The following is a 20,620-nucleotide window of genomic DNA, read 5'->3' on the forward strand; positions in this document are numbered from 1 at the left end:
TTATGCTTAACAGTAAGTATGCTTTATGGTAACTAATACAGTGGAGCCCCTCACTAACGACCCTCTTACTAACGACTTCCCCTGTCATACGACCGGAAAATTTTTGACGGTACCCTGTTTGCATTAAATTGACCCCTCGTGGACGACTTCCCCTCAAACGCGACTAACAACCTACCAAATTGAACAATTTTGATTATTTTACCTCTCACTAACGACTAAGTGACATTATTATGTGGCATATTCTGTGAAGTTACATAGCGGTCTGCCTTCTCATTTATCACAACCGAAAAGCCTGGATGACAATTCTCATATTCACCGAATGGGCAAAAAACTTTAACAACAAAATGAAACTTCAGAAACGCAATGTTCTGCTTTTTATCGACAACTGCACTGCCCATGTTGCAATCCCTCTATCTGATGTAAAAATTGTTTTACTTCCTCCTAATGCAACTTCTAAGCTACAGCCTTGTGACGCCGGAGTTATACAGACCGTCAAACTGCTGTATCGCAAAACATTCTTGAGACAACTTTTGTTTCACATGGATAACGACCAGACGGCTACAGGTCTTGAGTTGTGCAAAAAAATCACTCTTCTGAACGCAATTGTGTGGTTACGCGTCGCTTGGCTTCGAGTTAAGACTTCCACAATTCTAAAGTGTTTCTTGAAATGCGGCTTTAACTTCTGTTTAGGCGAAGGGTCAAACGAAAGTGAAGACAATGTTTCAGAAAACCAATATGACCCCGACTTCAGGCCTGTCTTGAATGGTGTAACTCTTGGCGAATATGTCAACTTCGACAACGAAACTCCAGTTTGTGATCATTCAGTTTCTGACAATATTATCGCGTGTCCTGAAGAAATCGAGAGTGATGATAGTGAAGAATGTGACGACACAACTGTAGTGTCTTTCGAGCCAATTGACTGTGCCACTGCAATGTCATATGCAGAAAAACGTTTACAGTTTGGTCTCAAACACGGCAAAATGGACATTGTAGATTGGATGGTAGCAGTGAGCAAAGACATTGAAACTGTACAATTTTCGAAGAAAAAACAAACAAAAATTAGTGATTTCGTTAAGAAAATGTAGTTTATTGTATTTTAAGTCTGTATTTGATCATTTTTGTGCGTGTGTAGCATTTCTTCTACAGTGATTTCTTTATAAAAATGTATTTTATCATCGCATTTTAAGTCTGCATGAGCATTAGTGATTTAAGAAAATGTCTTTTATGATCGTATTTTAAGTCTGCATGAACATTAGTGATTTCTTTAGTTTACGATCGTATATCCAGTCAGTATTTGAACACTTTTGCGTGTAACATTTTACAGTGATATTTTTAAGAAATGTATTTTAGGATCGTATTTTAAACCTGCCTTTGAACATTTTTTTGTACAGAATGGTGAATAGACTTGTGTTTAAACATTTAATAGCCTCATAAAATCAAGGTAAAGTAGTGAGAACTAGTCAAAGTATATTTTGCATTACATATTACCGCATTTTTTATTTCGTTTTTAAATACTCCATACCCTTAAAATGAACAGAGACCGATTGCCTATTATAAAAACGTACATAATTTAAATCTTGGTAACGAATTGGGTATCCACCCCTCACTAACGACTCTCCATCATTAACGACCTTTTTGTCAAGGAATTTTTGAAGTCGTTAGTGAGGGGCTCCACTGTATCATATTTAGACATTCATGTTGAATAAAATTTTAAATCCTTGAGATGGGAACAGATGTCAATTATTCTTTCATTACAATTCCATGTTTAAAGAAAATAGGAATGTTAAATAACTAAAAACATTTATTCTAGTTTTACATTTATCTATAGATATAAGCAGACACTACAATAATAACAATGACAAATATTACAAAACTCGCAAATGTAAAAGAGAAGCATTTCAATAAACCAACTTATTAAAAATCAGAGAATACAACTAAATGTCGTTTGAACATATATAACGGTGTCTCAGTAAAAAAAACCAAAAAAACGTTGAAATTATATTTTCTGGCTTGTTAATAACCACAGTATGATATTCTATGTTCTAAGTGGTTGAACAACTTGAAACCTTTACATGAGAGAAAATCTATAAAACACAATTCTGAGAACCATCTCATCATGTGACACAGAGGTGCAGACTTAAGATTCTATTTAAATATTTGCTTTTAAAGTTAAAATATTAATGTTAAGATATAAACAAATATGAATTATAAACTATGTGTTGGTGCCAAGTTTATTAAGATAGTTTAGTAATGAAGTACTTTAATGTGGCAATGCCTAAAGTTGTACATGTGCACTTTGACCCTCCCACATCGACAGGGTTAATTGTATTCATAATGAGACTTTGTGTGGGTCATGCCACAAGTTGAATGTCCCTTTTTCCATCCAGCTATTGTTCATCACTTATTCCACATATCTGAAGTAATGTTTTTAGTAGTAGAAGTATCCCTGCTCAACAGATCTTGTCTCTGAGATGATGATGTAATGGATAAGAATCTGTAATCACAATGCCATTAATTTTGTGAAGATCTCCAACATCATTGCTGATATACTGGTATTAGTCCCACAGTAAGCTTTATTGTAATTATCTTCCATTGAATAAAGTACTTTTTGTTTCTTGCAACACAAATTGAGTTTAGATTCATCTACAAAGAACACCTTCCTCTAACTTTGCTCTTCCCACTTCTGGAAGACTGAAAAGCATCTCCAAACTTACAATCTTTTGTAAGAAAGCTAAAACTAAAATACAAGGTGGCCCACAGAAAACCCCATTTCCAAAATCAAATTATTAGCGAAATAACAAATCTTTCTTTGTGATAAAATTGCACTTGCATGATATAGCAGTTTCAAATTAATTTCAACTATTACCATCACAGCATGTAAGTACTTAAAGGTTCTTAAAAACGTCCCAAAATACAATATAATTAGTATCTTTATTGAGACCTTACTTATAGCTCACCAAATGCATTGAAACATTTGAAAACAGAGCTTTATTATCACAGTATTGCAATAACGAAACAATTTTGCAAACATACTGTTTAACTAGAATGAAAATTGTTAAAAAACTACTGAGAAAAACTGTTCTTCATTCTAACCTGCATATGCTGGGGCAAGATCCAATGGAACAGGAGAATCACCACCAGCTGTAAGTGCTAAGAAAACCATGTTAAGTATCAAAACTGATAGAATGCTAATGTGATTACAGCGAAGGACAGGAACAGCTACGAAGCACAGACCAGTAAGAAGTAAACCTACCGTAAAAAAGAAAGTGAAAAATTAAAAATCACTGAAAAAAGTAGTTCTTGATGAAAGTGAACACAAATATACATATATAATAACTGATACTTCAAACTGTCTGTACTTCATGAAAGTTTGTAATTACAGAATTGAAGAAAAATCAAACAAAATTGCACTTTTCACAAAAACATTTCATTTATTTATGACCACTGCTTCATCAATAAAAGCTTCAGGATGTTTTGTATATATATCTATATATATCTATATATATATTTTAACTTATAAAAAAGTCATACCTTCAAGAGTCAAGCTAATTATGCCTAAAGTGTCAGTTATTTGCTTATTCCTGAAAAGTCTTCATTACCTTTGTCTCTCTGAAGGTCTCTTCTGTTGCCTTTTAGTACAAATATTAATAAATATAAATTTTTGTGTTACAATAAATACATTTCTGGTTCTGCAATACCTCAATTTATAAAACCTCTCAAAACATTGTATTTTAGAATTATCAGATTCAGTATACTGACCTCAATTCATTGTACTAGAAATGGTCTGCTGTTAATCAAAAGTATATAAATAAATAAAGTATGAAGCTACACTGTAATCTTGAAGAGTGCATACTACAAACTAGTTTTAAAATATGGACTGTCATTTAATCTTTGATAAACAATGCCTTCCTCGATCTCTAACAATGAATCTTCGATAACAACACATTACTCATTTTCAAGACTCATAATGTAATAAATTAATGTGTAGAATTATACACGGACTTTTCTCTAGCTGATTGCTTGTTAACAGATAAAAGTATGTATAATTCTACACAATTCAAATTATTAAGGTTTTAGAATAGCAGTTATTTTCATATATTTTATAACATATAATTTGCATGACAGTGACTTTGATCATAAATCTTTCTGCCATTATGTTACAAAATGAAAAACAAACTGAAAATAAATTAATGAATAAAAAGGCTTATGTGTTTGTAAAATTTACCAAAATGACATGCAAAAGTGGTTCCATTACTCCAGCCATTTCCAAAGCACTGACAAACTAATTATGTGCATTTGTGGTGAAATAAATAAATATGAAACTTGTTTATAGTAAACTTAAGATATGAATGTAAGCTTACACACTCAAACTTGATGCACTGGTGATCTACAAAAGTTAACTCAAGCTATAATAAACTGCATGAATTTATCAAATAGTGTCCCAACTGAAGACATTTCGACCCTTAAAAATTCCCACGTGAGATAAAGCTAAGTAGGCAATATTCATGTCTCTGGTACTGGCCCTTTCAATTCCTTTTATTTACTTAATTTATAAATACATTATAGACCTTAATAATTTAACATTCATATTCTAATTGTACTTCTGTCATAAAAGCTCTTTGTTAATGTGTGTGATGGTTTTATGTATGATTTTTCTGTATGTTACAAGACTAATAAGAATGACTGTGGGTTAGGTGGAATTGTTCTATGTCACCTACCTTACCTACACTTAAAGAAATATGTTCTTGGTGCTTACAAGTGAAACGTTTGAAGTGGACTTCTTATTCACCTCTATTTATTATGATGGATTTAGCTGTGTGTTTAACTACAGACTAGAATATATATAACCGAAATATCAACATTTTTCTATATGTAAATAGTTATATGGAAGAACTGGCTTTTTTTTGTACTTGCCTGTTGTTTCAAACAGTTTTCTTATGTGAGTAATCTTAAGCTGACTTCGAGCCCTGATGCAATCAGCAATGACACCAAAAGCAACAAATGACACGGTATGGGCAAGGTATATTGCAGAATTTTCAAACCCATTCTGTAGATGCAAAGGAAGACAAAACAAAAGAGGTCTACAAAGGATTTGGAAGCCAAGTACAAAAACAAGCAAGTGCCATATAAGAGTTTAAACATATAAATCAGAGCAACACCATCAGAAATGATGTAATCATTTTATTCACACATGTAAATATATGACATACAACTACATAAAATGGGTGGTAGGTTTGAGAAACAAATCAAGGTCAAAAACACATCTTTACATGTAAAATGCAATTATAATTTTTGGCTAAAACAGATTTGCTTTATTAGCCTAGGCAGAAAGTAAACTACTGTATCGGTATAAAAATACATGGGGCATTTTCTTATATAAAATAATAAATCATTATTCGTAACTTTCTGTAAAATGAAGGGATATAATTCAAGACATACTAGTAAGTGCATAAATTTTAAATAACATCTATAAGATCATAGGATACAACAGCAAAATATTTCTGTTTTCTTGAATGTCAGTTTATTTTATGTTTCAACCATTATAATGGACATGGTATGTTGACAGAAAAACAAAGCAATAATTAGGCACTAAATTTACAAGTGCAAACTTATGACAACACAAACTCAGATGACTTGTCGCAAAACAAATATTGGTCAAGCTTTAACTGAATCATAAATAAGTTAAAGCCTTTAAAATTTCCATGAAAGAAATATAAATTTTATGAACAGTTTTTGACTAATCTACTTATTTCTAATCACTATTGCACCCCCTGCTAGTACAGCGGTATGTCTACGGATTTACAACTTTAAATTAGGGGTTCAATTCCCCTTGGTGGGCTCAGCAGACAGCCCAATGTAGCTTTGGTATAAGAAAAACACACTGATTACTATTAATTTCCAACAAGAAAAATACTAACTCCTATGAGCAAAACCTAAAATCAACTGATAATGGTGACATCAAGATATGTTAAATTTGTTAAAACCAAGATTAATAACAAGCCATACTCATGAATATAATTGTATGTAAATTCACAAATAGGAGTATGGCAAATATAATTTTCAAAAAGCTTACCACTAACAACATTTCTACCTTTATTCTAATGTACTATATACAAGTAAAATTAATAACAACATGAAGTATTTTTATTACATTATTTGTTTACTACCCACTAATGTGTGGGCAAATTTTTTTTTATAAGATAGTTAACAGTTAATAGCATCTTTTCATGATTTAAGATTGAAAATTCCCTCTTGATATCCTTATCTATGAAGCTTAGTTTACTTTACTTACTCTTTTGATGGGGGAATGTAAAACCCTTTTAAAATAATTTGGAAGTTCTGTGAAGAGTGTGTAGAAGCCCCAAGATACACAGCATTTTGTTAATGCTACAGCCCACACTGGTCCAGAAGTCAAGATGGCTCTCCATGGAATTGCCTGCTTATGTAGAAAGAAACAGTAAGAAAAATATTTTTGGTTATTACAGCTGTCATTAGTTTATTTTGTGTTCTGACAAAAAAGGAATTCAAATGTTTTATTGGAATAGTAAACAAGCAATAATGTTCTGAAGTTCTATTTATACCTACACAGATCTGAGGAACAAACAGATATGCAAGTGCTCAATTACTGCAAAACTGTCATTCGTTTTTTACTAAGTTTAATGCAAAGTTAAACAAGGACTATCTGTACTAGCTGTCCCTAATATTTAGGGATGATTTTTTTAAAATAGTTAGATTATCAGAAAGTTAATTAAATACTTATACCTGATGAAGTGGTGATGACACAGTTTGTCTGTTTTGTTGAATGTATATTAACTCTTCTTCAGAAATCCTTGGATGACTTTCTGGAGTGTTTGTTACAAGTATACTCCAAAATAAAAACCAAATAACTCCACAAGAACCTAAAAATGGATCATACAAAAGAAATTAAAAAAGATCAAAACTGACAAGAGGATATTCACAAGTATCCTTTTTCAATATTTATATTACAGGAAGAAAAAAAAATCCAACTAGACAGAAACTTCAATTGTCCGAAGACAAAACGTCAAGACACTAATTAATGATGAAAGTAAAATCCATTCACAACAACTAAAAAATTACAGCATGTATAACAAGGTCACATTATTATAGTTAAAAGGGTTTAAGTATACTTAACTCTTTTTATATACCAATTAATTTTTACTTTTCAATTTAAAGTATGCTGAGGGATTGAAAATCGGGGTAACATATTCAATGAACAAAATATGAGTATACACATTAACTTTACAAGTATTTCAAATGATAGCATATTTTAATAAACATTGTTTATGAATACAAAAAATTGGCTATCAAAAGAATAATTATAAAGATTAAATACAAAATGTAGCACTGTTTGTAGGTTTAGAATATTTGCATAAAGCTGTACAAGAGCTATCTGTGCTTACTAACCCTAATTTTAAAATCATTAATTAGACAGAAGCCAGCTAACCAACAACACCCAACAACTTAGAATAACTGTAATCAAATAGCTTTGACCATCACTTCCATAACACATTCATTGTTCCAAAGTGCATATTTGACAGCAAAGAGCTTTAATCCAAAGACTATTAGATTCACAATCTCGCATTACTAACCTTTATGTCAAGCCACCCTAAATTGGAGAACTTGTAATTTTTCCAGTTTGATAAGACATTAACTATGTAAATACAATGCTAACATGATAATGGCTGGCTTTAAAATTTTTGTAAAATTTATCTTTTAATATTTTTAGTTTTGTTTAAAGGATGAAACAGCCAAGATTAACTAAAAGGTCCCATGTTGTCCCAAAATGCCACGTTGTGTTTGATACAATATTACTTTCTATGTAACATTTTCATTGTTTTGGTATATAGAAATTTAAGTTTCTCAAAATTGTCAGTTTGATGTTATTACATGCCAAGATATAATTAGAGGTTTCATTTAAGATTTCAGAAATGATTCTGTCTCTACGTTTATGTTCTACCAGAGTTAACTTAGCTATTAATAAAAATTGGTTTCTGAGGATTTATAAGCAAGACTCTAAATGAAGGAAGGTAATCACTTTCTTTATTTAAAAACATTCAGTTGTAAATCTTATCATAACATTAAACATATTTTCAACATTTGAACAACTACCTAATGAACATACCAAAAACATAAAACACAGAAGGCCAACCTCCATCAAACCCATATTCACAAAGTAAGGCTGACACTGGAAGTGTGACAACCATTCCTAAGTCAGCCCCACTAGTTGTGATAGCTGTTAATGTACTTCTCTCCTGTGTCGGTGACCAATGAGACAAAAGAGAAAATAGAGAAGGAAAGGACACCCCCTGTTTGAGTAGAAAAATTATATCAATATCAAATACAGTACATATACATAAGTATTAAACGTTTTTTATTTAAATTGAACACAGACGAGAAATTTAAAAATGTTTGGTCAATAAAGTGCCAAAGAGAAAAATGAATATTCACAAGTGCAAATTCATAAGGACACCATTGCTCTCCTGTCAGCAGAGTGTTTTTGTCAGAGGAAACCATAATCATGCAAGTAACACAAATTCAGATGAAATTAGCAGAATGTTTTCATAACGTTAGTGGCATGCAAATCTCTTTGGCAGAACTTGCAAATAACTAAATTGTGTGAAAAGTTGAGTATTCAATACCTGCCCTAGAAGAAAGGCTATAGCCTATAGTTCTAAGATACGATGCAGAATATTCAAAAAGTAAGAAAAATGACAACATAATTACTTATGTAGGAAACGTTCTTGAACATTCCGAGTAGTGTGGAATACTCTGTGACATTCTAAAATGTGCTATATATTCCATAATAATATACTAGAACTTTGCAGTATATCTTAGAATCTTCTAGAATTATTTAGCCTATTCAGTATATACAGATATAGTGTGAACAACAAATTAAAATGTCAACTACTTTAAAGCAACAAAAAGTTCATTTATTTGTAAAAATTGTAAGTTGGTATGAATTACTTATCAATATATTGGGACAAAACAGAGTGAGTGTTCTACTTCAAATTTTGAAAAATAGGGTCTACCAGAAGGTATCAAAAGGATATCAATTTTTAATAATTTGCTTGTAAGAATAACCTCATTAGCTTCAGTTAATAAACCTTTAAAGTAACAAAAAGTTCATTTCTTTGTAAAAATGAAATGTTTTTGGTAATTATTAATGAAGTAAAATGTAAGTTACATTAGTTGGTTTATACAAAACATTAAATCTGTTTTTTTAAGAACAGTGTAAATTTACTATGAAGCTTAATATTTCAAATTTTTCAACTGTAATCCAGAAATATTTACACTGAGAAGCTGTTGGTTTGGTTTGTTTTGAATTTTGAGCAAAGCTATTAGAGAACTATTTGCACTAGCCATCCCTAATTTTGCTAGAGGGAAGGAAGCTAGTCATCACCACCCACTGCCAACTCTTGGGCTACTCTATCACCAATAAATAGTGGGATTAATTGTCACATTATAATGCCCCCATGGCTGAAAGGCAAGCATGTTTGGTGCAATGGGGATTAAAACCCACAACCTTGGATAAAGAGTGGAGTGCCTTAAACAACTGACTATGCCAGGACCATCAGAGAAGGTACAAATACATTGTAATTACGTAGAACAGATGGAATACAGCAACTAACACTATGCAATATAAACATGTATATACTCTACATTCTATCACACCAGCTGTCTGAATACCTGTACAGATGAACTTTGTCCCATAAATAAAATGCATGTACACTGGTATTATGAGATATATGGATATGACACGAATACTCCAAAAAATTAATATATGTGCAAATATGGATTTTTAATAATAAATATCTATTCAATTGGAAAGTAACTTTTTAATGTTATTTTAATTACTTATTCTAATATTAAAATGTCATTTTACAAACATACCACAATCCCACACTGTTCCACTCATAAGATACACATATATACACTAACACATTGTGTACCAAAATCTAAAGAGTCTTGTACATACGAACACAAGTTTAAGTATATGCACTGCAGACTTTTCATTATATGTTGTCATAAAAATTATCCACTCTTATTTAGGGAATGAAATGTGGAATAAGAATTTTTTTTTTATTTTAGTTTATTAACTAAGAAAGAAAATAGAACAACATTAACCTTGAAATTAATAACAATGGAACCATTTAACTAAAGGTTACTGGCAATTATTAATGAATTAAAATAAGTTTAAAGAGACAAAAACAAAGGTAAATATGGTTGAAATAAACATAAAACATTTGTTGTGGTCAGTGAAATTCAATATGTAATACAAAAATTCCAATTTTAATAATGTTTGGAAATAAGGTAAAGTTTAGGTTTTCTACAATTTCAAGAATAATCCTTAAATGTATCAATCCATAACATACACTGCAATTGTATATTATAAAATAAAAAACATGTTTATCGTACTTCTCCTAAACCTTCTAGTACTCTCAAAACAATGAGAGCTTCCACACTATGTCTACTTGCAACAGGGGTCAGAAGACTTAGCACAGCTGTTAGAAATATTCCTCCTCCAAATATCCATTTTGCATTAAAAACATCTGCAAGAATACCACCAGGGAGTTGAGTGATACAAAACCCGTAGAAAAATGCCCCGAGAACCAATCCCTGAATGTTTTCGTCCCAGACAAATTCTCCATCCTAAAAGAAAAAATCAAAGGGTTGTTAAATACTATAATATATTAAAAGATATTTCTAGGAAAGTTTTTCACTTCTTTTAGTTACAGGTTATTTTATAACTCTTTAAAAAATGGAAGTGTTTCAAAATGCCAAAGGAACTTTCTAAACTAATTTAATGCTGCTATTCAAGCTAGACATTTAGGAGATTTCCTTTTGTATGTGCATGTGTAAACTGAGCTGCACGTGTAGAACAGAAGTAACAGCAAAAAAAGAGGAAGTATTTTAACACAGTGCACAATACAAGTACACAAAGTAAACAGATAGAAAAAAGAACACAACATATTATAACAAAGTACAGAAAACACTGTTGTCCAGTCTTTGTTGTTTCTACTGCTGACAACATATCTACTTATGCTAAACACTACATGTTGTAAATAATTTTATATTTACAAAAAAAAATAATCTCTTAACCCAATTCTATGCTGCTCATATCACATCATTTTGTTTTATACTTTGATATCAAAAATATAGCATCAAAACTATTGATTACCGAGTGATAGAACTTTCAAAAGTCGTGTATATTTATTGTATCCTACAGGTATATTGTTGGTTAGTTAAAGCCACTGACAGCTGGCTTTCTGAAAACAAAGAAAATTCTTAATTAAAATCATGAGAAAGAGTCTAGGATAACTAAAGACAGAAAATGCAGTCTGTTCTTTAGGTTTAACTAAAAATAGGAAGAAAGAAGTGTTTATTACAAATATATAATTAATAATACTTATTAGGAAAATGTTGATAAAAATATAAAAATTATGATATTAGAAATAAAATGAGTTTAAATATTGTTAGAAGAATCACAAAACTGTTGTTGTGATTAGTGAAATTCAGTATGTCATACAAAAATCCCATTTTAACAAACAATTTATACACTTTGAAAATGATACTTGAACCAAGTTGTCAATTTATAAATTAATTTTATAATATATACATTATTTATTTCATATCCAAAAAGTATTAATAAGATTACCAGTTTTCCATTATAATCAGTTTTATTTTTCTATGTTATCTGTACAGTGCCTGCACTTCCTGGCAAATATATTTTACTCCTAACTGTAATTCCTGCTTAAAACTTACAACACATCCTCTTCTTCCTTTAACAAGCTTTTGTATTTAATGCTAACAGCACAAAGCTGGGCATATATGAAGTGTGTTTCAAAATGGTCACCTGTACTTTTAAGGTAAGTATCAAGTAGTGGGTAACAGTATAATTATCAGACTTTTCTGAAATGCATACACCAATTGTAAATTTTGTTTAAAAACCCCTATGGCTGTGAAAAGTGCACCTATCTCAATCTCTAACAAGTAATAACTGTTTTATATGCAAAAACGGCTCGTTTGGGTTGAGAAAATATTTTACATAGAAGGTCGAAATATTGTTCGCTCTTCTATGTAAAATATTTTCTCAACCCAAATGAGCCGTTTTTGTATATAAATTTCTCAACAAGTGGGTTTCTCGACATCACTGATTAATAACTGTTTTGTTTTTCCATCATCAGGTGCAATTATCTTGCACTTATTATAATTAAAACATCTAGTCTTTAACATCCTTCAAAATTCTTGGAGAAATATCATCATGACCAGGAGCCTTTTGTTCTCTAATTTTCCCAATATTTTCTTGACAAGCTGATAATCAATGTAGTCATCTTTTGTGATCTTGTTTCCACCTATCAACTGTTCAAGATGTGAAATACTGCTTAAATCTTTTATTATTAAAAACTGAAAAAAATTAATAACCCAGCTATCTCATATTCATCAGATAAAAGTCTTCCTTTACCATCCGCCAAGGGTCCTACTCCTATCTTAACATTTTGTTTACTCTTAATGTGGTTAAAGAAACTCGAACTGTTAATTTTCTCATACATTCATTTTGATGTCCTATTTTTCTGTTTCACCAATTTCCTTGTTCATATTAATATCATATCATATCAGTTATTTTGATTTATTTACATTTATGACACTTCAGTTTAATTTTATCTCATAGTCTTTACGAGCCAACACGGCTTTTTTACTTAAGTTACTGTTTTCTTTCTATGAAGAACATATTTACTTTAAATGTTTAAAAATTTATCTTTGAAAATGTTCCACATCTGATGAGCATCTCCAAATGAGTCAGCTACCCATCTTATAACAGATAATTCTTTTCACAACTTTTCAAAATGTTTTTTTCAAATAAAGCTAAGCCTAAATGACATGTACAGTTTGTTTTAAAAAAAATTAAACATATAAAACCACTGCCTTCCTGACATTACGTCAACATTGCTATATTCTGAAGTAGTTGCTTAAATTTGCATTTTCTATGAGAACTAAATTCATCAATAACAATGTTCAACAAATCATGTACATGTAACAAAATTTCTGATGATTTCAATTATGCTTATTAGATCATTTCACTGAAAACCATTACATTTTCACATTTTTTTCTGTATATTGAGATTTTACCCAAACACACTTGAAATCTTAATGTATTAAAAATGTGTTCGTAACATTTCCTGCTGAGCTATATTAAAATATAGCTGTCACACAGTCTTGTAAGAACTTAAAGCTTAATAATTATATGAATGATAAAAGCTGGTTATTGATAATTTATTTATTTACTTATTTTTCCTAATTTAGTTACATCATAGTTTTAGTTTAGTTTATTTTAGAGGGTGGACAGAAAGACGAACCAATAGGTGCCTTGTTGTTCCTGAACATTATGTCAGGATTTAAACAAAATAATAACAATTTCAAATAACTTTTACAGTTTGAATAATGAGAAATGGTGCATTTACATACAAAACTATCAAACCTAAAATACATGTATGAACTTCTCTCTGTTAGTCAACAGAGTTAACTTTATATTAATATGAAAAAAGGGAAACTGAAGAGAAAAGAAAAAATTACATTACCATTATTTAATCATAAACTAATATTTGTTACTATGTGACAGAAATAAAATTTGCATTCTTACCTTTTCATAGTGATAAGAAGAATCATTTAAAGAGTGTACAACTGGGCATTCCTTTGAAATTGTCTCATTGGTTTCAAGTGCTGTATTGTTCAACATGGCTACCAAAGTTACACTGAGATTTGCTCGTAACGCATAAACAATGAAAACTCCAAGAAATGTCAAGAATGTAACAGCATATCGAGCTGGAATCCAATCTGATATTAAGAAAACTTAATTTTTATGATAACTTCCTTCACTGAACACATACTGCTTAACCTAATAAGACATACTTAGAAATTTATTAGAAATAAATTAAAAATACACAGAAATATGAAACATGTAGGATGGTCATTCAATGACTTACAAACAAAAACAAGCCTATTCAAAATCTTACATTGTTCCAATTATGAAAAGACCACCAATATGCAACATTTTCCGTCCTTACAGTGTACAATAAAACCTTCAGGTAATAAAAAAATAACATTGGTTCAGAGAATTAATGCATTATCTTTAAAATATAACTTAAGGCATTTTGGTTGTTATCAGACAAAAATTTAGAAAAAGACAAAGTTGCAGAAGTAGATCTGAACGGTTGGACTCACCCTTTTCTCATAGTAATGAAAATAAAATATTAACTATGATAATTTAGCACCTCATAGTGTTACATCATCATTTTATGGTTTCACGTGCCAACTGTCAGTGAGCACTACTGTGAAGATCGTTTCTTAAAGAATGCACCATCAACTGGTACATACTGATTTCTTTGAAGAGGATGCTATTTAAGTAGCTGAGGGTATGATATAAATTTATATTTTAACATCCAGGAAGTATTTGGCAAAGTGCAACATAAAAGATTTGTTTAAATAACTATCTTTGTCAATGTTCGGGAAAGAGTTGTTATAAACAAAGTTTGGTCAAACTGCATTAATGTCACGAATATTGATCCTCATAGCTACCAACTATGCTTGAGAGTTCAAGCACGCATATCATTTAATGCATAAAATATATATTTAATGTATAAACACAAAAGGTAGAGGCATGTGAAACTAATGTCTTCCCATATATCCATTCAAATTTTATTTCAAGACATCACTGGTTGTAACAACTTGTTCCCCTGACAGATAAGATTTTAGGTTCTATTTGAATAAAGATTGAATATACAAGTATAAAGAGCTTTTGACACCACTGTATAGATCACTGGAAATTAAAATTCTGTAATAATTAAATGACAAAAGCTGGGTTTGAACTTTAGAGTGTTTTAGTTTAATTTAATGACTAGTATGGTTCAGACAGAACAAAAGGCCCCTTGTTGTCCAATACTGTTATGACTGATCTTTGGCAAAAGCAAGCTTTTCTGTATTTTGTAGTATGTCTTCCTACAATTGTCCCATTTCATCATCAGAAAATGTCTGAAAGTCATTAAACACATTGTTTTGAACTGGAAGTTTGCTAATCACAACAACACTAGCCACATCCATGTGAATCAAGTACAGAAGTAAGTTTAAGCTATGAAGTATAATAATATATACAAAGTCCACGATTACATCTGATAAAAAAATTATATTTAGAATAGAAATTACCATGTTAATTTGCAAGTAAATACGCCTTCCAATGATGCGTTTGTAATTTTGAGGGCTTATAATGCTAAATATAGAGGTCCGACAGCATATTTCTTAATCTTTGCACTTTGCAACAAAGGATTTAATACTCTATATTCATAAGAAGCCCAACAAAACTTACGGACCATCATTTGCTCCGTACTACGAAAATTCTTCCAGTAAACAATGTAAAACTTTTCATTGCACTAATATTATACAACAAAAACAAGGACATTATCCATACAAAAAGAGAGAGCAAGTTCTTATCATGGGTCGACTAGTACAGAACTGAACTAACAAGAACTATAATCTATTCCTCGGCAGCACTAGTCAGCCGTCACTTTAAATCGCCATAATCGTCCAGCTCTAATCCAGTCAATCCTAATTCTATATACAATACTGAAGCATTCCTGCTGGAAGAGATATCACCTATTACAGGAAAAATGGTGAAGTAACTAGAATAACGCAAAGTTAATGCTATTCTGGACTTACTATTGCAATATTACAATGTGGAAGCTTTATAGTATGCAAACAATAATTTAAAAATTGTATATTTTACAATATAACACTCATCCTATGTCCGCATATCATACTCGCAGTCACATCTCAGGCACTTATTGCATTTTATAATTAATTTTAATTTAGACTAACTATGTTACACACACATATATATTGTGACTAGATTTCTACAAGCTTCAATTTTAGTACTGCGAATTTCAAATTCATTAAATTTGTAATCAAATCGAATTCAATAAATATATTGATAACATTAATAATAGTTGAGGACCGGTTTGATCTTACTACATAACGGTTTCTTCTGCTTCAGTACTCTTCTAACATCACTAGTTGGATCACTGTCCATTTTTAAAATATAAAACAAAATAAACTACTTAAATGTGCGTATAAACATTCCTATAATACACGTGCATTTATTATAAAACAATCATCAAGTGTTTTCATGATTCACCGCTAACTCAAGGCTGAAGCGTACTGTATTTTGTTACGTCATGCAAAACATTTTCGCCCTCTATAATTAAAACTCTGATAACAAAACTGTTACTTTTTCTCAGCTTACCTATCATAAATTTTATATTAAAAGTTACAGCTTATACAGTAAGGAATAGCAGTTTTAAAACAGATAAAAGAATGATTCTAATGATAATTGAAACACCGTATCTATTTTAAAAATATTTTTATTGTGAAAACTATTGTAAATTTTAATAAAACAGAACTGTTACATGATTTTTGATGTTTAATGAAGTAATGTTACTGAATGCTAAGATAAGAAATTGGAGATATATTTTGGCAAAATAAGTTCAAAACAGCCCACAAATTAAAATTACTTTTCCTATGTTTTTACGCCTCTAAATTATTTTTGAAAGACAGCTTACGTAAAAAAAAAAAATGAAAATGAGAATTTTTCTAGAACTAAAGAAATGTTTGTTTTGTGAATATTCGCATAAAATTACTCAATTGCTATATGCGCTAATCTTCCTAAATTTTGGAATGAGAGACCTGAGTGAGGGAAACTAGGTAACAGCACCAACGCCAACTCTTGGGCTACTTTTGTTTAATCGAATAGCAAACCCACAGGTTCACAATTCGCAACACTGGCCACTGAAACGAAATGGAACCTTGGCAGGGGTTTAGATTATTTATCTTTACGTGGGAGTTTTTCTGTATTTTAATTTGGCTTGTTTGAGGCGATAAAGTGAAGTGGGGCAGTATGAAAATGTCAGGTGAGAACGCTGAGCGAGACCAAAGCGGCACAAGGAAAATAGGCCAGATCGGAGTCCGTAGTTCAAATATACGGACAGCAGACTAAACGAAACATCAACAGCACAACTCAGGGGCCGCGCAAGGATGTTGCCTTGGCTGGGATCTAAAGATCAAAGGTCTAAAATTTACGTGGAATTAGTTAGTTGTCATTAGTTGAGTTACCCATAACAACATCTCTTTTCTGCATCCCTTACAGAAAAAACAAGGCGATTGTAAAAGTTACACATATTTTTTTGGAACATACAGTATATACATATACGCCAAGATATGAGGTAAATGTACTTTTTATTGCAAAATAAGTGACTTTTAAAACGAAACTCCAGTTTGTGATGATTCAGTTTCTGACAATATTATCGTGTGTCCTGAAGAAATCGAGAGTGATGATGGTGAAGAATTCTGCGCAACAACCGTAGAGTCTTTCGAGCCAATTGACTGTGCCACTGCAATGTCATATGCAGAAAAACTTTTACAGTTTGGTCTCAAACACGGGAAAATGGACATTGTAGATTGGATGGTAGCAGTGAGCAAAGACATTGAAACTGTACAATTTTCGAAGAAAAAACAAACAAAAATTAGTTATTTCTTTAAGAAAATGTAGTTTCTTATCGTATTTTAAGTCTGTATTTGATCATTTTTGTGCGTGTGTAGCATTTCTTCTACAGTGATTTCTTTATAAAAATGTATTTTATCATCGCATTTTAAGTCTGCATGAGCATTAGTGACTTCTTTAGTTTACGATCGTATATCCAGTCAGTATTTGAACACTTTTGCGTGTAACATTTTACAGTGATTTTTTTAAGAAATGTATTTTAGGATCGTATTTTAAACCTGCCTTTGAACATTTTTTGTGTACAGAATGGTGAATAGACTTGTGTTTAAACATTTAATAGCCTCATAAAATCAAGGTAAAGTAGTGAGAACTAGTGAAAATATATTTTGTATTACATATTAACGCATTTTTTATTTCGTTTTTAAATACTCCATACCCTTAAAATGAACAGAGACCGATTGCCTATTATAAAAACGTACATAATTTAAATCTTCGTAACGAATTGGGTATCCACCCCTCACTAACGACTTCCCCTCAGTAACGACCTTTTTGTCAAGGAATTTTTGAAGTCGTTAGTGAGGGGCTCCACTGTAATAACACTTATGTCTAATATAAACAATAATTCATTGTAAATAAAAGAAACAAAAAATGTCATACACGAAGGCAAAACACTATTTTGGTAGAATTTTACTAAATTCGAAACATATATTTCATTATTCTAAAAGTAGATACGATGTAAAACATGGAGGGAAAAAAATTCTTTCCCCACAAGTTAAGAAAAAATGTACTTATCGGATAATTGTTTGATTGTATACATATATTATACATACAAAATTGACGAAAAATGCTAAGTAATATGCTATGATTATTATTGTGTTGACCAGAACAATAACAAAATAAAACCGGAACAATAAAGGCATCATAAACACTAATAAATATTCTACCTTGAATGGTAGGCAAATTCTTAAAAAGAACAGCAAACAATAGTAAAGAAAAATAATTTGTTAAATACATGACGCTAGATGCTCTTTAAAAATAAAAAAATAATTTCTATACATTGCTATAAATTAATTTCAAATAACTCATAAAAGATATGTTTAAAACTTGAAGATAGATTATTGAAATTGAAATGTTTACCATTTAGTTTTATTCTCTCTATACATTCATATTTTTAGTTTTATTTTCTCTGTTCATCCTTATTTTAACAGTTTTTATTCTCTATATATACCCATATTTTAGTCTTATTCTCTCAATACATCCATATTTTTATAGTTTCATTCTCTCAATACATCCATGTTTCTATAGTTTTATTCTCTCAATACATCCATGTTTTTATAGTTTTATTCTCTCAATACATCCATGTTTTTATAGTTTTATTCTCTCAATACATCCATGTTTTTATAGTTTTATTCTCTCAATACATCCATGTTTTTATAGTTTTATTTTCTCTATATATCCTTATTTTTAGTCTTATTCTCTCAATACATCCATATTTTTATAGTTTTATTCTCTCAATACATCCATGTTTTTATAGTTTTATTCTCTCAATACATCCATGTTTTTATAGTTTTATTCTCTCAATACATCCATGTTTTTATAATTTTATTCTCTCAATACACCCATGTTTTTATAGTTTTATTCTCTCAATACATCCATATTTTTATAGTTTTATTTTCTCAATACATCCATATTTTTATAGTTTTATTCTCTCAATACATCCATATTTTTAGTTTTATTCTCTCAATACATCCATGTTTTTAGTTTTATTCTCTCAATACATCCATATTTTTAGTTTTATTCTCTCAATACATCCATGTTTTTAGTTTTATTCTCTCAATACATCTATGTTTTTATAGTTTTATTCTCTCAATACATCTATGTTTTTATAGTTTTATTCTCTCAATACATCCATGTTTTTATAGTTTTATTCTCTCAATACATCCATATTTTTATAGTTTTATTTTCTCAATACATCTATGTTTTTATAGTTTTATTCTCTCAATACATCGATGTTTTTATAGTTTTATTTTCTCTATATATCCTTATTTTTAGTCTTATTCTCTCAATACATCCATATTTTTATAGTTTTATTCTCTCAATACATCCATGTTTTTATAGTTTTATTCTCTCAATACATCCATGTTTTTATAGTTTTATTCTCTCAATACATCCATATTTTTATAGTTTTATTCTCTCAATACATCCATGTTTTTATAGTTTTATTCTCTCAATACATCCATATTTTTAGTTTTATTCTCTCAATACATCCATGTTTTTATAGTTTTATTCTCTCAATACATCCATGTTTTTATAGTTTTATTCTCTCAATACATCCATATTTTTATAGTTTTATTCTCTCAATACATCCATGTTTTTATAGTTTTATTCTCTCAATACATCCATGTTTTTATAGTTTTATTTTCTCAATATATCCTTATTTTTTAGTTTTATTCTCTCAATACATCCATATTTTTATAGTTTTATTCTCTCAATACATCCATGTTTTTATAGTTTTATTTCTCTCTATATATCCTTGTTTTTTAGTTTTATTCTCTCAATACATCCATGTTTTTATAGTTTTATTCTCTCAATACATCCATGTTTTTATAGTTTTATTCTCTCAATACATCCATGTTTTTATAGTTTTATTCTCTCAATACATCCATGTTTTTATAGTTTTATTCTCTCAATACATCCATGTTTTTATAGTTTTATTTTCTCTATATATCCTTATTTTTAGTCTTATTCTCTCAATACATCCATATTTTTATAGTTTTATTCTCTCAATACATCCATGTTTTTATAGTTTTATCCTCTCAATACATCCATGTTTTTATAGTTTTATTCTCTCAATACATCCATGTTTTTATAGTTTTATTTTCTCTATATATCCTTATTTTTAGTCTTATTCTCTCAATACATCCATATTTTTATAGTTTTATTCTCTCAATACATCCATGTTTTTATAGTTTTATTCTCTCAATACATCCATGTTTTTATAGTTTTATTCTCTCAATACATCCATGTTTTTATAGTTTTATTCTCTCAATACAT

The 20,620-nt window shown here is 30.1% G+C and overlaps 1 protein-coding gene across 5 annotated transcripts in view; it reads right to left on the reverse strand.

The window, feature by feature from the left end:
• The window catches only part of LOC143246602 (sialin-like), a 29,530-nt gene extending 13,283 nt beyond the window's left edge, over nucleotides 1–16,247 (reverse strand). Inside the window, exons 1-9 of one of the 5 annotated variants that reach the window (XM_076493618.1) lie at nucleotides 16,042–16,247; nucleotides 13,661–13,854; nucleotides 10,438–10,671; nucleotides 8,144–8,327; nucleotides 6,763–6,899; nucleotides 6,293–6,439; nucleotides 4,915–5,047; nucleotides 3,600–3,629; nucleotides 3,094–3,249 (exon numbers count right to left, since the gene is read on the reverse strand). In XM_076493618.1, coding sequence (XP_076349733.1) covers nucleotides 3,094–3,249; nucleotides 3,600–3,629; nucleotides 4,915–5,047; nucleotides 6,293–6,439; nucleotides 6,763–6,899; nucleotides 8,144–8,327; nucleotides 10,438–10,671; nucleotides 13,661–13,854; nucleotides 16,042–16,099 — 1,273 coding nt within the window. In that variant the 5' untranslated portion in view covers nucleotides 16,100–16,247. Of the gene's footprint in view, nucleotides 1–3,093; nucleotides 3,250–3,599; nucleotides 3,630–4,914; nucleotides 5,048–6,292; nucleotides 6,440–6,762; nucleotides 6,900–8,143; nucleotides 8,328–10,437; nucleotides 10,672–13,660; nucleotides 13,870–16,038 lie in introns of all 5 variants that reach the window. The other 4 variants (XM_076493615.1, XM_076493617.1, XM_076493616.1 and 1 more) reach the window with 4 other exon arrangements.
• Nucleotides 16,248–20,620: the final 4,373 nt, after the last annotated feature.

The sequence above is a fragment of the Tachypleus tridentatus genome, chromosome 3, assembly GCF_004210375.1.
Source record: "Tachypleus tridentatus isolate NWPU-2018 chromosome 3, ASM421037v1, whole genome shotgun sequence".
Taxonomy (NCBI): domain Eukaryota; kingdom Metazoa; phylum Arthropoda; class Merostomata; order Xiphosura; family Limulidae; genus Tachypleus; species Tachypleus tridentatus.